The sequence below is a fragment of the Tenrec ecaudatus genome, chromosome 1, assembly GCF_050624435.1.
Source record: "Tenrec ecaudatus isolate mTenEca1 chromosome 1, mTenEca1.hap1, whole genome shotgun sequence".
NCBI lineage: Eukaryota > Metazoa > Chordata > Mammalia > Afrosoricida > Tenrecidae > Tenrec > Tenrec ecaudatus.
Window position 1 is genome coordinate 42,034,695 of NC_134530.1, and position 18,050 is coordinate 42,052,744.

Here is an 18,050-nt window from a genome sequence, read left to right on the forward strand (position 1 = left end):
TGGGCAGGGGTGGGCTCCTGCGTGCAGGGTGTGCTGTGGGAAGGGTGGGCAGTAACCTAGATTGGGAGCCTACACAGATTCCCTCCTAGGATCTGGGGGTCCTTGAAAGCCCCCCCCCCCCCCGTGAGCGTATGCAGCCCAGAGAGGGAGAGGACAGGCGACTCGCCCCTAAGGCTCACACCCAGGCTCCCTTTGTGGCCTGGCTCACTGTGGGGCCAGAGCGGTTCTTCATGGAGAAAGCACCCACTGTGTGCTGGCCTCCTCCGTGAAGGAGCCCAGCTTCCCCTGAAGGCCCTCCCCCCGAGCGCCCCGCCCTCTGAAAGCTCCTCACGTGATCTACTCTGCTCTCCCATTCTGTGGAAAGCCAAGGTAGAGGAAGAGGCTGAGAAGGAAGGGAGAGACGAGAGCTAGGAGTGAGGAGGGCCCATGGTGGAAGGGTGCCGTCCGGATGCAAGTATCTCCTGCTCCTTTATCCACGGACCTTCAGAGTCATTGTTGCCTCATAGCCGCCCCGTGCGGGTTTCCAAGACTTAACTGTGGGAGTAGAAAGCCCAGTCTTTTTCCAGCTGAGCTTCCGGTGGTTTTGATATGCCGACCACACGGATCACAGCCCAACACGTAACCCGACACCACCATGGCTCTATTCCCCTTGTCGAGATGAAGAAACCCAAGGCAGGGCACAGAGGGTCGTGAGAGGAATGGCCTGGCATCGCAGCTAGAGAAGGCAGAGTACGGATGCTAACACAGAGGCCCTGCCCCACCACTCCGTGCACAGGGAAGTCCGGGAGCCCTGACTACCCCTGCCCTGGTGATGCCAACACCACACACACACACACACACACACACACACACACACACACACACACACACACCACACGACCTTAGGGCCCCTCCAGCAATTTGAGTGGGGCTCCCATCTGCTCTCTGTCCCCACTCGTTGGCCTGCTGCTTGCGCCCATTCCATGCGCAGACTTACCCACCCTGACCTCACCCATCTCTGGCCACCGCCGCCCTCTCCCATCTGTACCCCGCTGCGCCCCACCCCTGCCACAGAGCCCAGTGATGGTGATCGCCACTTCTAATTGCAGCCGCGCTCCCAAAGCCATGTTCGGTTATCACAGAGGGTGCAGATCTCCCAGCTCAGCCTCCTCAGTCCCAGGCCCTCGGGGCCAGCTCAGGAACGCAGGGAATTAATTACATTTTTCCCATCCCCTTCGTTTAAAGTAAGGGAGTGAGCGGGCCTGCGTGCGTCTCGGGGGAGGGGCGGCAAGCAGCCCCGTGGAAGTGGGGGCTGGCACGGGGCTCCCGCGCAGCCCACCCCCACCCCCCCAGCCCTCGACACCAGCCGTCTCCCCAGCGGGCGGAAGGAAGGGTGCGGGGCCCTTATTGATTTAGTCTGGCCTGGGCTGGGGCTGATTTGGAGCAGAGCGGGAGGAAGGGGCTGGGGGCCGGGCGGGGGGCAAGGACGGTGGGTGGGGGGCAGGAAAGGAGAGGAAGGGACGGCTGTCAGTCAGTCTGATGGACAGCCCAAGATTTGCCTTCAGATAAAACCTTACAGATGTGGAGGTCGGTATTGATTTTGAGTTAGTAACGGTAAAGTACCAAGAAGTAATACATTAGTGAAAGCAAGGTCAGGGGGAAAAAATAAAACCCACCGGGGGAGGGGCCTGAGCATTCTTGAGGGGGTGGATTACTGCAGCAGCCCGGACTTCCTCAAGTTCAAAAGTTTGCAGCCTCTAGACCCCGGCGGGCGGGGTCCACCATCCCCGAGCAAGTGTTTCCTGCGGCTGGGGGCAGAGAATGACGCCCATAAGACCCAGGCCACTAGAAGCTGCCCCTCCAGCCTTTGTCTAGGAATGAACACAGCTAGGGTCCCGTGCGACCTGGTCTGGGTCTGAGTCTCAGCTCTCAGTGTCCCTGGGTAAGCCTTTCCATTCCCTGGTGGCTTGGCACTCCCATCTGCAGAATGGGGCTAGGATTCAACCAACTGACCAATGTGTTAGCTCGGGTCCCCATGGTCCCTTCTCTCAGGAAGTGCTGCTCCTCCCTCCCCTCTTCACTTGGGCCTTGTCCCCTGGGCTGGAAAGCCACTCTGCTTGCAGACAGGGAGTTGGATGGAGTGGAGACCCTTTGATTCCTAGGCCTCCAGGCCTCAGAGTCAGCAGACACTCACATCCTCCGTTCACACCTACCCCAGATGTGGATTTGATTTGATGTTCCAGGGCAAATCCCATTGAGCAAATCCCATTACAGGAAACGCTCCCCAGCCTGAGCCATTTCTGAGCGGTCTGTTAATGGTGCAGGGTCCCCTGCCTCCCAAGCCACACAAGCCCCTGCCAACAAAGGGCTGGAGAAGGCCTTCCAGCTCCCGGGGAGTTTCACTCCCCCTGAGGCCCTCCATGCTGTTCTGTCAACCTGCTGGGAACGCTCCCACCTCAGGGCCTTTGCACGTGCTGATTGCTCCATCTGAAAACTCAGAACTTTCCTCTTGTTCTTAAATGCTTTCTCCCCCCTCCCACTATCATGATCCCAATTCTACCTTACAAATCTGACTAGGCCAGAGGATGTACATAGGAACAGATAGCAACTGGAAACATAGGGCATTTATGAATGATGAAGGGTTCATGAAGTAGTGGGGAGTGGAGAGGGAGGGGGAAAATGAGCAGCAGATATTAAGGGCTCAAGTAGAAGGCAAATGTTTTGAGAATGATGATGGCAACAAATGTACATATGTTCTTGACACAATGGATGGATGTATGGATTGTGATAAGAATTGTACGAGCCCCAATAAAATGATTTTTAAAAGAAAACCCTTCTGCCTAAATTTTCCACAGCTGGGTCTTCTCGGCCATGCTGGGACAGTATCTCTCTGGGACAGCCTTACCCTGACTCCCTGGCTTACCCAACCCCTTTCTCCCCATAGCACTCTGTCCGCAGTGTCAGGAATTCTCTTATTCATTTGCTTCCAAGTGTGTTGTCAGCCTCTTCCACTAGACTGGCAGCATCTTGGGGGTGTGGGAGGTCAGTATGGCTCTTTTCTGTGCCCCCAGTGATTGGCTCAGAGTAGGGATGCTGGGAATATCTGCTCCATGGATGTGCGTGAACTCACCAGGGTTTTTCTAAATGTACCAAGGCAGCAGGCACAGTGTGGACCCGGGGCTGCGAAGATGGTATGTGTGTGTGTGTGTGTGTGTGTGTGTGCAGCTCAGCTTGCTCACACAGCCATCCAGCCGGCTCATGGGGCTACTGCAGGGGTGTGTGTGGAATGAGCACATAGAGGAAGCGTGTCGTGAGAAAGCTGCACGTAGTTTGGCGTGGCTGGGACGAATGTAACCTGTGAGGGAGGAAGTGGTGGGAGGAGTTTGGACAGGTAAATAGAGGGCGGGCTGAGAGATGCTGACAGGACTGGGGAGCCATCAATAACTCTTAAGTGACAGGGTCAGATTCAGCAGTAGCTTGGTGTTGCGTTCTGTCTTCTCACAGGCTGAGGGCGGGCTCTGTGCGCGGCCCCTTCCAAATGCCCCATCTTCCTCTCCATGATTGCCCCTCATCTTGGCCTACCCCGCTCCCATGTATTTTCTGGGCCTGGCATCCAGGTGATGTGCAGGAGGAAAGGAGCAGAGTGGGCCCCACCTTGCTGACAAGCCCTCCCAAGCGTCTCCTCCGCAGCCTTGACCTTCTTAGGCCCCCAGCTTCCTTTCAAGGGGAATCAGGGTGAGCGTTTGGAGGGTTGGGAGGTGGTGTTGGAGGTCTCTCTCAGTCTAGGTGGACAGTTCTAGATGGGGAACTTGACAGGTAGCCTGGCATAGTCCCGATGTGGCCCTAGTGGAAGAGAATCCAGGCCGTCTCACCCCTGGAGCAGAATCTGATACTGCAGTTAGTTGACTCCAGAGCCTCCCTCCTCCCAGAAAGCCTACCCCTCTTCACTCCCCTCCACCCCAACTCCTGCTTCCCACTCCTGTCTCCGACGTGCACACGGCGGAAGTGTGGGATACCTCCACCTCTGCTTCCTGGGGAAGCATGGTGACCCACAGCCATCAGATGTCACCCAGCCATCCTCCTCCTCCTCCCGCACACAGCTCTCCTGCCTGTTCTTACCATCCCACCCAAAGCCACCAGCTGCAAGAGACCAAAGCCAGCCCCGTAGCCTTGCCGGCCCTGAGACAGGGGTGGGGGCAAGTGCGAGGGTGAGGGGCCAGTCAGAGGGGGAGCTGTGAGGGAAGGAGTCAGGGAGGGAGCTTTATTCAGGGCTTTCCAGAGGAATCCATCCCACCCCCTTTTCTCCCCCAAGGGAAGGGACCCACCTCCATGCAGCCTCCACCAGCAAGCAGCTGCCCAAGAAATCAACTGGTCCCCTGCTGGTCCCTGGAGTGAGAAGAGTGGTGGGATCAGATCCCTGACTCATCCTGAGACTCACTCTTAGAAGTCACCACCCTTTGTGGGTCTGTTTCTTCACCTAAGAAATGGGTACCCTCGCTCTGCCCCACACACCTCTGAAGGGACCTGGACTGCGTTGGAACACATTTCTTAACAGCTACATGGTGGGAGATGGAAGGGGGAGAGGTAGGGTTGGGGGAGACAGCCCACTGCTTCAGGAGCACGTACCCTGCGTTAGACTAGTGCAAAGCCCTGACCCTCACCTTGTCCTCCCAGCCGTGGTCTGAGTTACGCACCGGCGTCATGACAGCTCCCGGGGACTGGGACTCAGAGAAGTTGGAGAGGACCCCTTAGGTTACACAGTGGCAGAGCTCAGCATTGACCCCTGCCCCAAGCGCATGCCCTTGCCACAGTCCCCACTGCAAGGACGAATCAAAGTGGGAAGAGACAAGGTTCACTAGGTTGATAAACAGAGAAGTCCCCCACCTTCCAAACCCAGGTGACAGAAGAGAATGCATCTGCTAGGCTTTCTTGGCTGCGGTCTCTAGGGAAGCAGGTAGCCAGGCGTTTTCTCGGCAACACTGCTGGGTGGGTCGAACTGCCTGTGACATCCAGGGACAGTGCTTGAAGGCCCAGGTGTGGGGGCTTTGGAGAACGTGGCATGGGTTGCAATGTGGCTCTTCAGCACCCTACTGGGCACCCTGGGCCACACCCCATAAGACAGGAGTAAGGTCTGGGTGAGCTCTTTAAGGGCAGCCAGGACCTGCCTCTCCTGCCTCCCCTCTGGACTCACCAGGAGTCCCGGCCGCCCTTGCACACGGGGACTGCTGTCCCTGCACAGCCTCACCCCAACTCTCGCCTGGAGGGCTGGACAGAAGCCTGACTGGTGCTTGCTCTGGGCTCCTGCTGCTCTGGAGCTGCTTCTGTGCAGTCCTCACCCCAGGACGGGGACTCTAGAGCCCCTCGAAGCTGCAGGGTCCCCGTCTGAGAGCTGGGGCCAGCTTAGCCATCCAGGCTGACTGGTTGCATAAGTAAACGACATGAGTGAACCAGCACTAGGGACCCAGTAGGAATCAGGGTGGCGGTTAAGGGTGTCTGGGAGCTGGCAGGATCAGGAGTGCCCCTTGGTGTTTTCAGGGCCAGAAACTTGGTCCCCAAAAACCATCAGTGGAGCGTGCCTCGCCCCCGGAAAGCAGGGCGAAGCCCCCTGGGCCTGGACGCCCCTTCTAATATTTGTGTTTGAGGATGGGGACATATTCAGTCTGATGGGGGAAGGAGGCACAACTTCTGGTCTCCCTGGAAGCTCCCTGTCTGCTGGAGGGACAGCACGAATGAGCCCGTGCATTCATTCCTTAGCATAGCAGACACACAGGGGTTTCCTGGGGACTTGGAGGCAGACAACCCCTGATAGCACAATCATTAAGTACTTCACTGCTAGCCCCCAAAGGTGGCCTGGTGAAGTTATCCCAAGGATGCATGGGAGAATGGCTGGCCATCAGTTCCTGTAAAGGAGATGGTCCAGCCAGCCCCATGTGTGTGTGTGGGGGGGGGAGGGGCTGTTCTATGCCATGTGGGGTCACCAGGAACCAAAATGGACTTGAGGGCAGCCAATGACAACTGGCCCCTGGTGTTCCGTGGGTCGGGACCTGGCCGGGAGAGCAAGTGCCCCCGGTCCGTGGAGGGTCTCCATGCTGGAGTCACTTCCAGGGAGCGGGCCCAGCTGAGGGTGCCTGTGCATCCTGACCTATGGGGGTGTACCCCGAGCCCCTGGCCCACCAGCCGGCCTCTCACTGACTGTGCCCCCCCCCCCCACAGGTGATGAGCATTCTGAGCAACCCCAGCGCGGTGCCCCCGCAGCCGCAAGCCGACTTCTCCATCTCCCCGCTGCACGGCGGCCTTGACTCGGCCTCCTCCATCTCTGCGAGCTGCAGCCAGCGGGCCGACTCCATCAAGCCAGGAGACAGCCTGCCCACCTCCCAGTCCTACTGCCCGCCTACCTACAGCACCACCGGCTACAGCGTGGACCCAGTGGCTGGCTACCAGTATGGCCAGTATGGCCAGAGTGAGTGCGCACCAGCCCCTCCCTGCCCCGGCCCAAGGCCGCTTGGTGATTCGAAGAGGGTGGCAAGGGGACGACGTTGGGTGGGGGGTGGAGATGGGGGTAGGGTGTTTAACCCATTTCACAGACTGGGAAACTGAGACCTTGGAAGGAGGAATGGCTGACCTGAGTGTTTCCAACCCAGGTCTCCACCTGGCTGACTGCACCTCCATCCGGGAGGGTATAATGTCAGATACAAATGCCATTAGCCTTTTGGGTTTTATTTATTATTATTATTTTTTTACCTTAGAAGCTACCTTCTGAAAGGTGAAAAGAATCAAGTCAGATGATTTTAATAACATTTATTTAACCCAGCAGTTCCAAAATGGTATCCCTGTGTGCCATCATATGGAAATGGAGGCGTTTCTGCCCCCGTACTTGTGCGCGGGGTGGAAACTAGGGTGAGGTTTGTGTCTGTAACAGCGCGCTGTCCTCAGCTCACCAGCCTTCGCCGTATTCCGCTTCGCTGAAGCCCTGGGTCTGTATTCCGCTTGGTAAAACATCAAGTGACACCCACATCCAAAGGTATTAAGCAAACATAATACCTTTTCTAACAATCAAACAGTTTAGGCCTGTTTTTCCATTTAAAGGAGGGAAAGTGGAATAAAACGCAGGGATTCACTTCTGCAGCCACAGTAGCCTCCTTCCAAGTGCTCAGTAGCTAGAAGGGGCAGCAGTTCGAAGCCGGGACCCCGGGGCTGAGAAGCCCCTTCATCCTGCCCTCTACTGCCATCAACCTCTGTTTCCCCAAACTCCAAGCAAGCCTCAAGGGCAAGCCACCACCACACCACCCACCTTGGTTTCTTGCCTGGAGGTGTGGATGGCAGACTAGACCTGCAGACGGAAGGCTGGAAAGGGTGGCCCAGATGTAATTTGGCAGACGGACATTGATGGGGCCAGCAGCAGGGCAAGCTGGGCGGGACCAGGAGCCTGAGGTCACAGCCTCGGTTAGCACCCCTTTTCCTGCCCCTCCTCCTGCCAAAGGCCTCACCTGCTGGTGTCAAACTAATCAGAAGGGCGTGTGTCCAGGGGGGCAGACCTCCAGGCCCCGGGGCATCCTCTCCCTCAGTCGCCACCCTGGCGTGCCCTCGATGACCTCAGCTTCCTGACCCCGCCTCCTCCTGTGGCCTTGGCCTCCATGGCTAAATGAGAGCCAGCTGTGCCGGCCTGTACCTTCCAGCTGTGAGCACAGCCCCTTCCTGTGCATGTGTGTGTTGGCATGCGTGCGTGTATACATGTGGGAAATTCCTGTGTCGTGAATATGTTATGAGATATATGCGTGGGTGCCTGTGAGTGGATTGGATGCTGCACGGAGCCTGAGTATTTCCATATGCAGGTAGTTGTCCAGGCGAGTGTACATACATGTATATAAACGTGCAAGGGGACACCTGTAGGCATACACGTATGTGGTACAAGTGAGCAGTTTGTATGCATGCCATGGGCACTCATGCTCTAGCATGTGAGTGTATGTGGCCCTAACTCACTCAAAGTTTGCTCATGTGTGAACCAGATGTGTGCATCTGGTCAGTGTGTCTATGTGACTGTGTTTGACATCTGTGTTGTGCGCACACCCCAATGTGAGCATGTCTGATACACATGTGTGCACCTGTGTGAGTGTGCTGATATGGATGGCTGTTTGTACTGAGTAAATGTGCATTTGGGCGTGTATGTGTGCTTGAGTGTGGAGCTGGGTGCATGTGTATGTGGACATGTGTAAGCACAAGTGTGCACATGATAAACACAAGGGCTACACGTCCAAGGGTTGCACAGGTGTGGCTGTGCGTTTAGATGTGCAACTGGGAGTGCACACAGTTGGTGTGTCTGTACAAAAGTGTGAGAGCGTGTTTGTAGGGAGCAAGTGCACAGGCATGTGTGAGGGCAGGGTGCACCCATGTGCATGGGAGTGTTTCCAGAGAGGCCCTGAGCGACCCCCTGACCCAGGCCATGTTCCCAGGCGTGGAGCGGGACACATGCTCTTGATAAAGATTGGAGAGGGACTCCAGCGACCGACTTGGCAGCCCCAGGCCTGAGGCAGGCGTTAGTCACACCCAGAGCCCCGTGCCCCGCTCGAGAAACGCCTGCCCAACTCGGAAATAAAATTAACCCCAAAGCCAGCACAGGGGGCAGCAGGAGAGGGGGCATCAAAGGGGAAGGGCCCAGGAGGCGAGAAAGGATTTTTTGTTCCCCTTTGCTCAGGAAAAGCCAGAACCAGAGCCATGTCCTCCTCCCTCCTCCCTGCTTCCTCCCTGCTTCCTCCATCCTCTTTATCCCCTCCCCCCTTCCCATTCCTCTTCCAGCTCCACCGGGCTCCTGTCAGGATAGCTCCGAGCTCCCCAGGGGCCACACTCTCCAGCCCTTCCCAGAGGGAACTGCAGCACACCCTCAGTCTTTTTGGAGTTGAATTATGTCCCCCAAATCGGTGTTGGGGCCTCAGTGCCTGTGGTTATAATCCCATTTAGGAAAGGTTGTGTTTGTTATGTTAATGAGCAGGATTAGCGGAGCTTGTATCCGGAGCCCATCTCCTTTGAGGTATAAAAGCGATTAAACAAGGCAGCAGAGGAGAGATGGGGAGACAGCGGGTAAGGCTAGCCTGGTGCTCTCTCTCCAGAGAACCACCGAGCAGAAGCAATGCAGAGACAAGAGCCCTGGGTTTGGACCTTCAGCCCCCCCACATCCTGAAAAAACACCTGTCTGTGAAGAGCCCCCTCCTTGAGGTATCGGTCCTAGCAGCACTAGATAGCCAAGACCCCCTCCCACTTCCACGGGAGCTCCAGGGGGGACTGGGAGGGGTGTCTGGGTTATGTAGTCACGCACCTTGCTCTGCTGAGCCTGTCTTCCCACCTGTGAAATGGGGATCCAGGGAGGGCGCAGAGTGACCTCACAGCTGTCTCCTGTACCTGAAAGTCTGGGAAGGCTGGAACCTGGTGGAGACCTGTCAGAGAAGGAAAGAAAACAACCCAGACTCACTGCCATCGAGTCCACACTGACCCCTCGCCACCAGCTCTAGGCTTCCCAGACTAGGTTGATGGGAGCAGGAAGCCCAGTCTGCCTCCTGCAGAGCCGCTGGTGGTTTCGAACTGCAGACCATGCGCATCACAGCCCTATGCAGAACTGCTACACTGCCAGGGCAATCCTGTCAGAGAAGGAAACGACCCAGATTTCTCTCTAAAATGCACTGCAGAAAAACCGTGGGAACCTCAGAGACCCGGAAAAGAACGAGGCCCATTGTGTTCCATCTCTCCCAGGTTTCACTTGATCACCTGCCTCACCTCTGACATTCTGGCCACCTGCCCCAGGCCCCTGGGGACCGGGTCCCCACCCCCCTGCATCTGTGTACCTAGGTCCCTTGTCACATGTCCCCGTCTGTCCTGTACAGTGAGTCCACACACTCCGACCTCCCAGCCCCTTGGGGTCCCCCAAGAGCTCGTGGGGTAGGCCCCTCTCGCCCGCAGCTCTCAACCACCACACCCCAACGAGTGGCCGTACAGTCGATGACGACTCGCAGCGACCCCATGAGTCACCGATGAGAGGGCTCAGCCATTAAAGCACTTAGCAGCTGACCCAAAGACAGACCGGCAGTTGGAGGCCACCGCTGGAGAAAGTCAAGGCTGCTGCTTTGGTTCAAACATCCATCCGGGAACCCTCCAGGAGCAGTTCTTCACCACTCGAGTCTAGGGGGTCATGGTAGGGTCTCTAGGGACCTGAATGGGTGCAGTTGGCAGTGGATTTGATTTTTGGTTTGGGTTTACAGATGCAAAAACTAATGTTCAGGAAGGTTCTGTAGCTTTTCCAAGGGCACACAGTAGGGGAACAAGACATTCAAGGTCTTCCAACTTCAAACCCAATTCTCTCTGGGCCAAACCACAACCTTGTGCAAGACCCCGATAGTGAGGCACACCTGGATCCACGTGCATGCCCAGAGCTGTATTTGCACGTGAGTCTCCAGTACTGTGTGTATACCCAGGTGTCTTAGTCACCGACTGCTGCCATAGCAACAATGACCACAGGTGGGTGACTCTAAGGAATGGATTTTCTCACCGCTCTAGAGCCTAGAGGTCCACATTCTGGGTGTGGTTTAGAAAGGGGTGCTCCTTGGTCTAGTTGAGCATCTGGTAAATGCTGGTACTTGGTGGCCTGTCTAGGTGTGTCCAGGCACCCCCGTGTGTGTGTGTTGTGTGTGTGTGTTGTGTGTGTGTGTTGTGTGTGTGTTGTGTGTGTGTTGTGTGTGTGTGTGTTGTGTGTGTGTGTGTTGTGTGTGTGTGTGTGTTGTGTGTGTGTGTGTGTTGTGTGTGTGTGTTGTGTGTGTGTGTGTGTTGTGTGTTGTGTGTGTGTGTGTTGTGTGTGTGTGTGTGTTGTGTGTGTGTGTTGTGTGTGTGTGTGTGTTGTGTTGTGTGTGTGAGTCTCTGGGATTACTTTGTTCCTTTTGTAGCTCAGGAATGACTAGACTTTGGACCCATCCGACACTGGTCAGATCACACCCCCACAACCAAATAAAACTCTTCTTCCAAAACAGGATCCTGCTTACAGATATGGGGGTAGAATCCCAGTCCCTACTTTAAAGGGACACCATTCAATCCAAACACGTGGTTTCACCCTATAGACATGGAAATAACATGTGTGCAAAGGAACAGTGGGCCCTTTGGGCATCTACAGGGCCCCAGGTCTGTCCCCTCATGGCCACCCCCTGCTGTGTGAGATCTGGGATCTGGGAGGGGCTATCTGTCCGGGTCACCCACTTGTACACCCTGACATGTACTTCACTTGCCACACCCTCAGCGCCACCCCAAGAGAGCCTCCCCTCTTGCAGGTGGTCGTGGGGTATGCACATGGACCCAACTCCAGCAACCGAGCCCACCTCCCTTCCCTGGGCCTCTCATCTCCCCAGGGACCGTCACGCCATCCTCTCCTGCTCTGGGCCACCGTCTGTCCATCTGTCCACCTCTCTCATCCCTGGGGGGTGGGGGTAGGGACAGGGGGGCAGGGACCGGGCACACAGCAGATTAATATGGCCCCGGTGTTCCCAGAGGCCAGGGCCGTACTAATGATGGGGCTGATGGAACGCAGAAGTGTGAAGAGAATTTTAATAGATCTGACAAGTCTAATAAGAATTTGTGTCTGGAAGGGCCCTCCTCTGGGGCCTTGGGCTGACGGCTGAGATCTGTTTACTGGTTGGCACTGCCGCCATAGCGCCTGCCAACTCCCGAGTAATCTAATTTGAGGTGTTTAGAGCCCAGGAGTGGGCACGAGGCAGAGGAGGGGAGGCAGGGAGAGACAGAGGGACAGGGGAAGCCGCTGACAGAGGCCGTAATGAGAAATGTCACAGTGCTGCCCTCGCTGGCGCAGGGAGGGGCAGGCTTGTGGCCCCTGGGGGGCCCGGGAAGTTGATCAGGTTACTGGCAAAGTTTAGCATTGTGGGGCTTCTTGTTCACCTTGCTGGGGGGAGCAGGGCTTGGGTAGGCACCTGCTGCGAGCTGGGTCACGGGCTGTGACTGAGGGAGACAGAGGAGGCGGGGACATATACTTGTTCTTAGAGGCACAAGTAGACTATGCTCGGACTCTCCCATCCCCTGTGCTGTGGGTGACTCTGGGCCGTCAGTCTTTCAATGCCTCGGTCTCCACATGTGTAAATGGTGCTAACAGTACCTACAGCGTGGAGCTGTCTGGGGAGATAAGGGAGTGGATGTCTCCGGTTGGGGTGCTTGTTAGGTGTCATCGAGTGCCCCACTGCACACCCCACAGAGCCAAACACCGCCTGGTTCTGCACCATACTCACAATTGTTCTTGTGCCTGAGCCCCCAGACCACCGAGGGCCTTCCTCTCTCCGCTGCCCATCTACTCTACCAAACACAATGTCCTTCTCCAGGGACCAGTCTCTCCTGTCGGTCCCAAGTGTGTAAGACGGAGCCTCTCCATCTTTGTCTCTGAGGAGCGCTTGACTGCTCTTCCCAGACCGATGTGCTTGTCCTGCCGGCAGCGCCCGGTGCTTTCAGTCTTCTCCGCCGGCCCCACAGTGCAAATGCGCCTCTCCTTCTTCGGTCTCCCTCATTGAATGTCCCACTTCCAGAGGCCACTGACAATACCATGGCTTGAGTCCGGCGCCCCTTGGTCCTCACAATCACCCCCGGCTTGTCTGCTCTCTAGAGAGGTCTTGTGCCGCATATCTAGCCGGGGCTCTCCTTGCACTGTGTACTCAGAGTCTCTTTTCGCCATCCCCGCAGGGTTGTGTGGGGAGGTTGGCATCACAGTTACCATGGGCAGGCCTTCCGGGCCCCAAGGGAAAAAAGATCGTCCCACTTGGTGGCTCTCCCACATGCCGTGGACATGTCACTTACACTTCCCAGAGTAGAAAATGGGCTAGTGCTGGATGTGGGATAAGGATGGCCTCTTGCACACACAAGGGGGGCATTCCATAGGAAGCTGAAGGGCGATGCTCACGGAGCCCGGTTAGAAGCTGGCATCAAACCGCCTGGGTTTGAGTCCTGGAGCCCAACTTCTGAGCCATGTGGCGTTTCACGTTACACAAGCTCAGCGCCTTGATTTCTTCATCTGCAAGATGGAAATACGGATACTGCCAACCCCACTGAGCTGCAGCGAGACAGCAATGAGGTGAGGCTCATAAAGTGCTCAGATAACAGGCCAGGCATGGAGCGAGCTCTCGCTGCATGTGAGTTTCTCCTCTTCAGGGTGACCTCGTGGCCATAAGTTGGTCTGCTAACCGCAAGGTCAGCAGTTCAAAGCTATCAGCCACTACTCGAGAGAAAAACAAGGCTTTCTATTCCCCAAGAGTTACAGTCTCAGAAGTCCGCGGGGACAGTGCTATCTTGCCCTGTGAATCAGAATCGCCTCAGTGGCACTGCATTTTAGTCATCTGCCTAGTCTAACTATCATGCCAGGAAGGAGGCTACCTGAGGCCCAGGTAAGAGAGCTCCAAGTAGCATAACAGAGAGTGGTGTGTAGCCAGAGCCACAGGGTCTCCCTAGGGCACATGTAGGAGATGTCCCCTACCCCTGCCCAGCGTCACAGGCAGACCCAGGAGAGGATAGGGCCACATGGCCCTGCTTCACTGACTGGCAGCCTGGGCTTTGGGTGGTCTCAGAGAAGGATTGGGGGTGCCCCCCCGGGGAACACGCTCAGGCCTTGTGCAAGTATCAGGTGGCTTTTGTCGCCTACTTTGGAATTTGGCAAATTGAGGGGCTCGGGATCCAGACACCCCCAAAGAGACCCCTGGAGTATTCGCACATCCTGTAGGAATCTAGAGGGCCATGCCCTGAGGCCTCTGTGCCCAGCATCCTGGAGAACATGATCACACTGGAGCTCTTGGCAGCCCTTGCCGTGGGCTAGAAGCTGTTCTCCCCACTCTGTGGTGGCTGCTGGGTGCTGCGGGGTTGGTTCGACTCGGTGATCCTTGAAGCGCTGTCTGGCCCTGCACTGTCCTTGCAGCCACTGCCATGTTCTAACTGATGGTCTCAGACACTGTGTCAGTCCGTCTCATCGAAGAACTTCCTCTTTTCCACCGACCCTTTACAAAACACGATGTCCTTCTCCAGGGCCTGCCCCCTCCTGATAACATGTCCACAGTCTGTAAGGCAAGATCCCCCATCCTCGCTCCTAAAGCCATCCTGACCACACTTCTGGTGTGACAGCTCCTGGGTTCTGCGGGCAGTCCCTGAGGCATTTGGTGGTCTTTCCCACCACCAGAGTTCAAGTGCATCCATTGCTCCTCAGACTTCCTGACCAGCACCTGGCTTTCTCACGCACAGCGAGGATTGGCAGTGCTGTGGCTTGGGCTAGGTACACCGGGTCCTTCAAGTGACCTCGTTGCTTTTCACAGATGAGGTAATGGACCCAAAGAGGCCCATTTGTTGCAGCTGGAGCTTGCTGGGACTCCCTTCCTGCCTCTCTCCCTGTCCTTTGCCTCCTTGCTCCCACCCAGGTCATGCCTGTCACTTACCCCGACCTGAGGACCACACTGCTTCTCAGCCCACACCACATGCCAGCCACCGCACTGACTGCATGATTTGCTGGAGCTCGCTTAGCCTGCCCGACAATTCTCCACGTTGCGTGCACTTCAGATCCCACTGTATAGCCTAGGGAGCTGGCGGGCGGAGAGGGGAGGCGTCATGCCCCTATTCACACAGTTAATACATGGCAGGTGCAGGATTCAGACCAGGGTCCCTGTCCTCCCCACCTCTCTTCCTGGACTTCCCCACCCCTGGCCACACCATCCCCCCTGGCCCCACCCACCTGCTCTAGGCCAGCCCTCCAGCCGTGGAGGACTGTGAGGAGTGTAGCCCGGTCCCTCAGCGGGTGGGTGAGAGCAGGGGGTGGGCAGGGCGCCATCATTCCCAGTCCCGTGCTCTTTAAACTTCTTCTTGCCTCCGAATCCCAGGGTCTCAGGAGGTCTGGTGGCCTCCGTCGCAGACCCGGCATCTCTGTGCCACAGGAGGTCTTGGTCACACACCAAGCAGATTATTTGGTCAAAGCTGCGGCTGCCATGGGCAGGCATCAGTGTAGAGTCAAGACAACACACCTATACAGGAAAGCCCAGTGGTCACACCTGCGCGTGCACACACACACACACACCTGCACATGCACACGCAAGTGTGCCCTACTCAGGTGAGAACTTACCTATATAGAGTGCAAGTAGGTAGCTGTTCATGGACAAATATCCCCATTCTGTACTTGCACAGGTGTACGCAATTTTCAGTGGGGGCCCGTTACTGTCTTACAGACTGTCATGTTTCTATCATTCAGCTGTAAAAGTGGCTTTGACATGTTGAACCAGGGACCTTGCTTAATCTTGCTTAATAAAGTGTCTTCCATACTCTGGCCTCAGAGTCCAGGAACGTAGAAGGATCCTGTCCGTGTTATTTCGTGGGCTCAGTGGGACTCACCAGACATCCTCCACAGTGGGGATATGTCGAGGGATTGTTGGAAAGGTGGACTGAGTTACTTCATCCAGCCATGTGACCACCTTTCAACAGCACCCTCTAGAGCCCATGAGAGAGTGGGCAAATAATATGTTTGCTAAATGTGTGTTGGATGGTTAGGTAGAAAGTAAGAGAAGGAGCAGAGTGGAGATATGGATGGATGGATGGATAGGGTGATGGGTAGGTGGGTACATGGATGGTTGGGTAGGTGGGTGGGTGGATGGCTAGGAAGATAGATGTATGGATGTACAGATGGGTAGGTGGATGTCGATGAGTAGATGGATGGATGGATAGATGGATGGATGGATGGATGGATGGATGGATGGATGGATGGATGGATGAGTGGATGGGTGGGTGGGTCGCTATTGGAATGTAGGGTCAATGGAAGACAAGATGCAAAGAGCCATCTTATCTAGCAGATGCTCTCTTTTTGTTCCAGCTGCTGTTGATTACCTGGCCAAGAACGTGAGCCTCTCCACACAGCGTCGCATGAAGCTTGGGGAGCATTCTGCCGTTCTGGGACTCTTGCCTGTGGAAACTGGCCAGGCCTACTAGGGCCCTTGGGCGGCTTGCCCCAGCCTGAGACCCAGCCACATCCTATTGACTCCTAAGTCTCCTAAACTCAGTTCCCTCATTCCCCCAGAAGCCCAGGAGACCAGGAAAGGAGTTTCATCCCTTCTCATAGCCAGCCCTCTGGCGAGGTGCAGCCGGCTGTTCAGTCACCTGTGGTCAGGGACCTGGTCTAAGCTCTGGACCCTCCCCAGGAAGTTCTCTGGCCGGTTGCAGCACTCTGCCACCCACGGAATCCTTGTGGGGTGTCTGTGTCATCTCAGGCATAGAGGCTGGAAGCTCACGCTGAATAAAGCACCTTGGGAACCCAGAGGCTGAAGGTGCCTGAGCCTAGGACCCTGGAGCCCTCTGGACTTGACAGCAGAGGGCATGCTGTTAGAGAAGGACGGAGCTGTTCTCAGAAGGAAGTGCAGGGCCTCTGAACTAGGCTCAGACCCACCGCCTTTTCTTTCCCTCGGAACCCAACAGACTCTGAGTCCTGGGTTCTCCCAGCAGAGTTGGCTGTCCTGCCCTCACCAGAAATCCCCAGGGCTGCCAGATCCATCTCATATACTCACCCGGAGACTGGGAAGTCCGAAAGGGATTGACCAGGAGACAGGACCATATGGGGCAGGCTTGTCAGCCATGGGTCGGGTTCTGTTTACAAGGAATCAATTGATCCAGGCTCTGCAAAGCAGAGGGCTCCTGGAATAAGCCCAGATGGCAATCTGGCCCCAACCCCCGTAGGACCTGGGGATCCCACACTAGCCTTCAGTTTCCTCGTTGGTGGGCTGGGGTGGGATGGGATCCAGAGGACAAGGGAGGCATAAGATGGTTTAGCAGGGGGTTTTCTTAACAGAGTCCCTTGTGAGCCACAAGCCTGTGTTGCCAACGGTTCCATGGCTTCAGTTCACGCCCCTTGGAGTTTTTATTTCTCACAGAGCCTCCAGGGGTGACCTTGACCCTGCTCTGTGCTTGTCTAGTCCTCTGGGAAGGGGCTTCCACACCTTCCTGGTGACCCCTGTAAGCCACTGCAGGTGCAATGAGGCATCCGCTTTGAGCAAGGTTCTTGGACCAGGCAGACCTACCTGCCCCACAGACAAGCCTACCCATCATTCCCTTTGGTATTTTGGTGAGCGGCAGGTCCCTGGCCCTGACTCCCCTAGAGCGGGATCACCTCTGTCTCTTGCTCCACCATTGCTAGGTGAAGGCAGGTTTGACTGAGCTTCAGGCAGAAGGTTCCAGAGAAGGGGGACAGGCACCTTCCCTGACCACAACAGTCGCTCCCTCAAACCCCATTCTCTTTAGGAGCTGCGACCTCTGCGGGCTGGGTCAAGCCCCCAAGGCCTCCTCCCTTGGAATTGATCACCATCTTCGCCTGTTTATCAACATTCTCTTCTCTTCATCCTCCTCCTCCTCCTCCTCACCAATGACCCTGGGATCACCTTTATCGAGTGCTGCTGGGTACAAGTGTGATGGGAGGCAGGAACACGGAAGTCACAACGTCAGGACCAAATGGTTTATCCTCGCCTGGGCCCTCGAGGCCACCTCTTGGCTCATTCCATGCCTCGTGCCCTCCGCTAAGAAGATGTTTCCGGAGGGAAGGGCTGCTGCTGTGGGAGTTAACTCGGTTCCTTCCGTGAACAGAGGTGGCCGGTGCCCTGGGCAACGACATGAGCGTCACCTCCGTGATAGATGGACATTTGTGGCTCAGCTCCAGACTCACCATGTCAAGCCTGACCTCGGCCATGTGCAGGGGGAGCGCCTATCTTTGGGAGGAACTTGTTAATTGGAGACAGACAGACTTTTCAGTAGCAGAGGCCACCTGCTATGTGTGGCCTACGTAGGTCTCCGTGGGAGCCTCAGTTAAAGGAGACTTTGGGTGCTTCGAGTCCTGAGCGAAAAGGAAGACTGTGTTGCCCCTCAGTAGCCCACGTGATGCTTTCATAGCTGTCATGGCCAATAAGCTCTTCCTTGAGGTCAACCACAGTTTTCATCCACATTCCTTGAAAGGTCAGCCTTCTCTCCGGAGGCCCGGCTTGGGAAGTGGCTCAGTCTCCTTCTACCCTGTGTATCTCAGGAGCAGGGATCTCCCT

At 56.2% G+C, this 18,050-nt stretch overlaps 1 protein-coding gene across 2 annotated transcripts in view; it reads left to right on the forward strand.

Moving 5' to 3' along the window:
* Positions 1-15,960, forward strand: part of PAX7 (paired box 7) — a 121,052-nt gene extending 105,092 nt beyond the window's left edge. For both annotated transcript variants that reach the window (XM_075538390.1, XM_075538391.1), the window contains exons 8-9: positions 6,193-6,439; positions 15,845-15,960. In XM_075538390.1, coding sequence (XP_075394505.1) covers positions 6,193-6,439; positions 15,845-15,960 — 363 coding nt within the window. The remainder of the gene's footprint in view (positions 1-6,192; positions 6,440-15,844) is intronic.
* Positions 15,961-18,050: the final 2,090 nt, after the last annotated feature.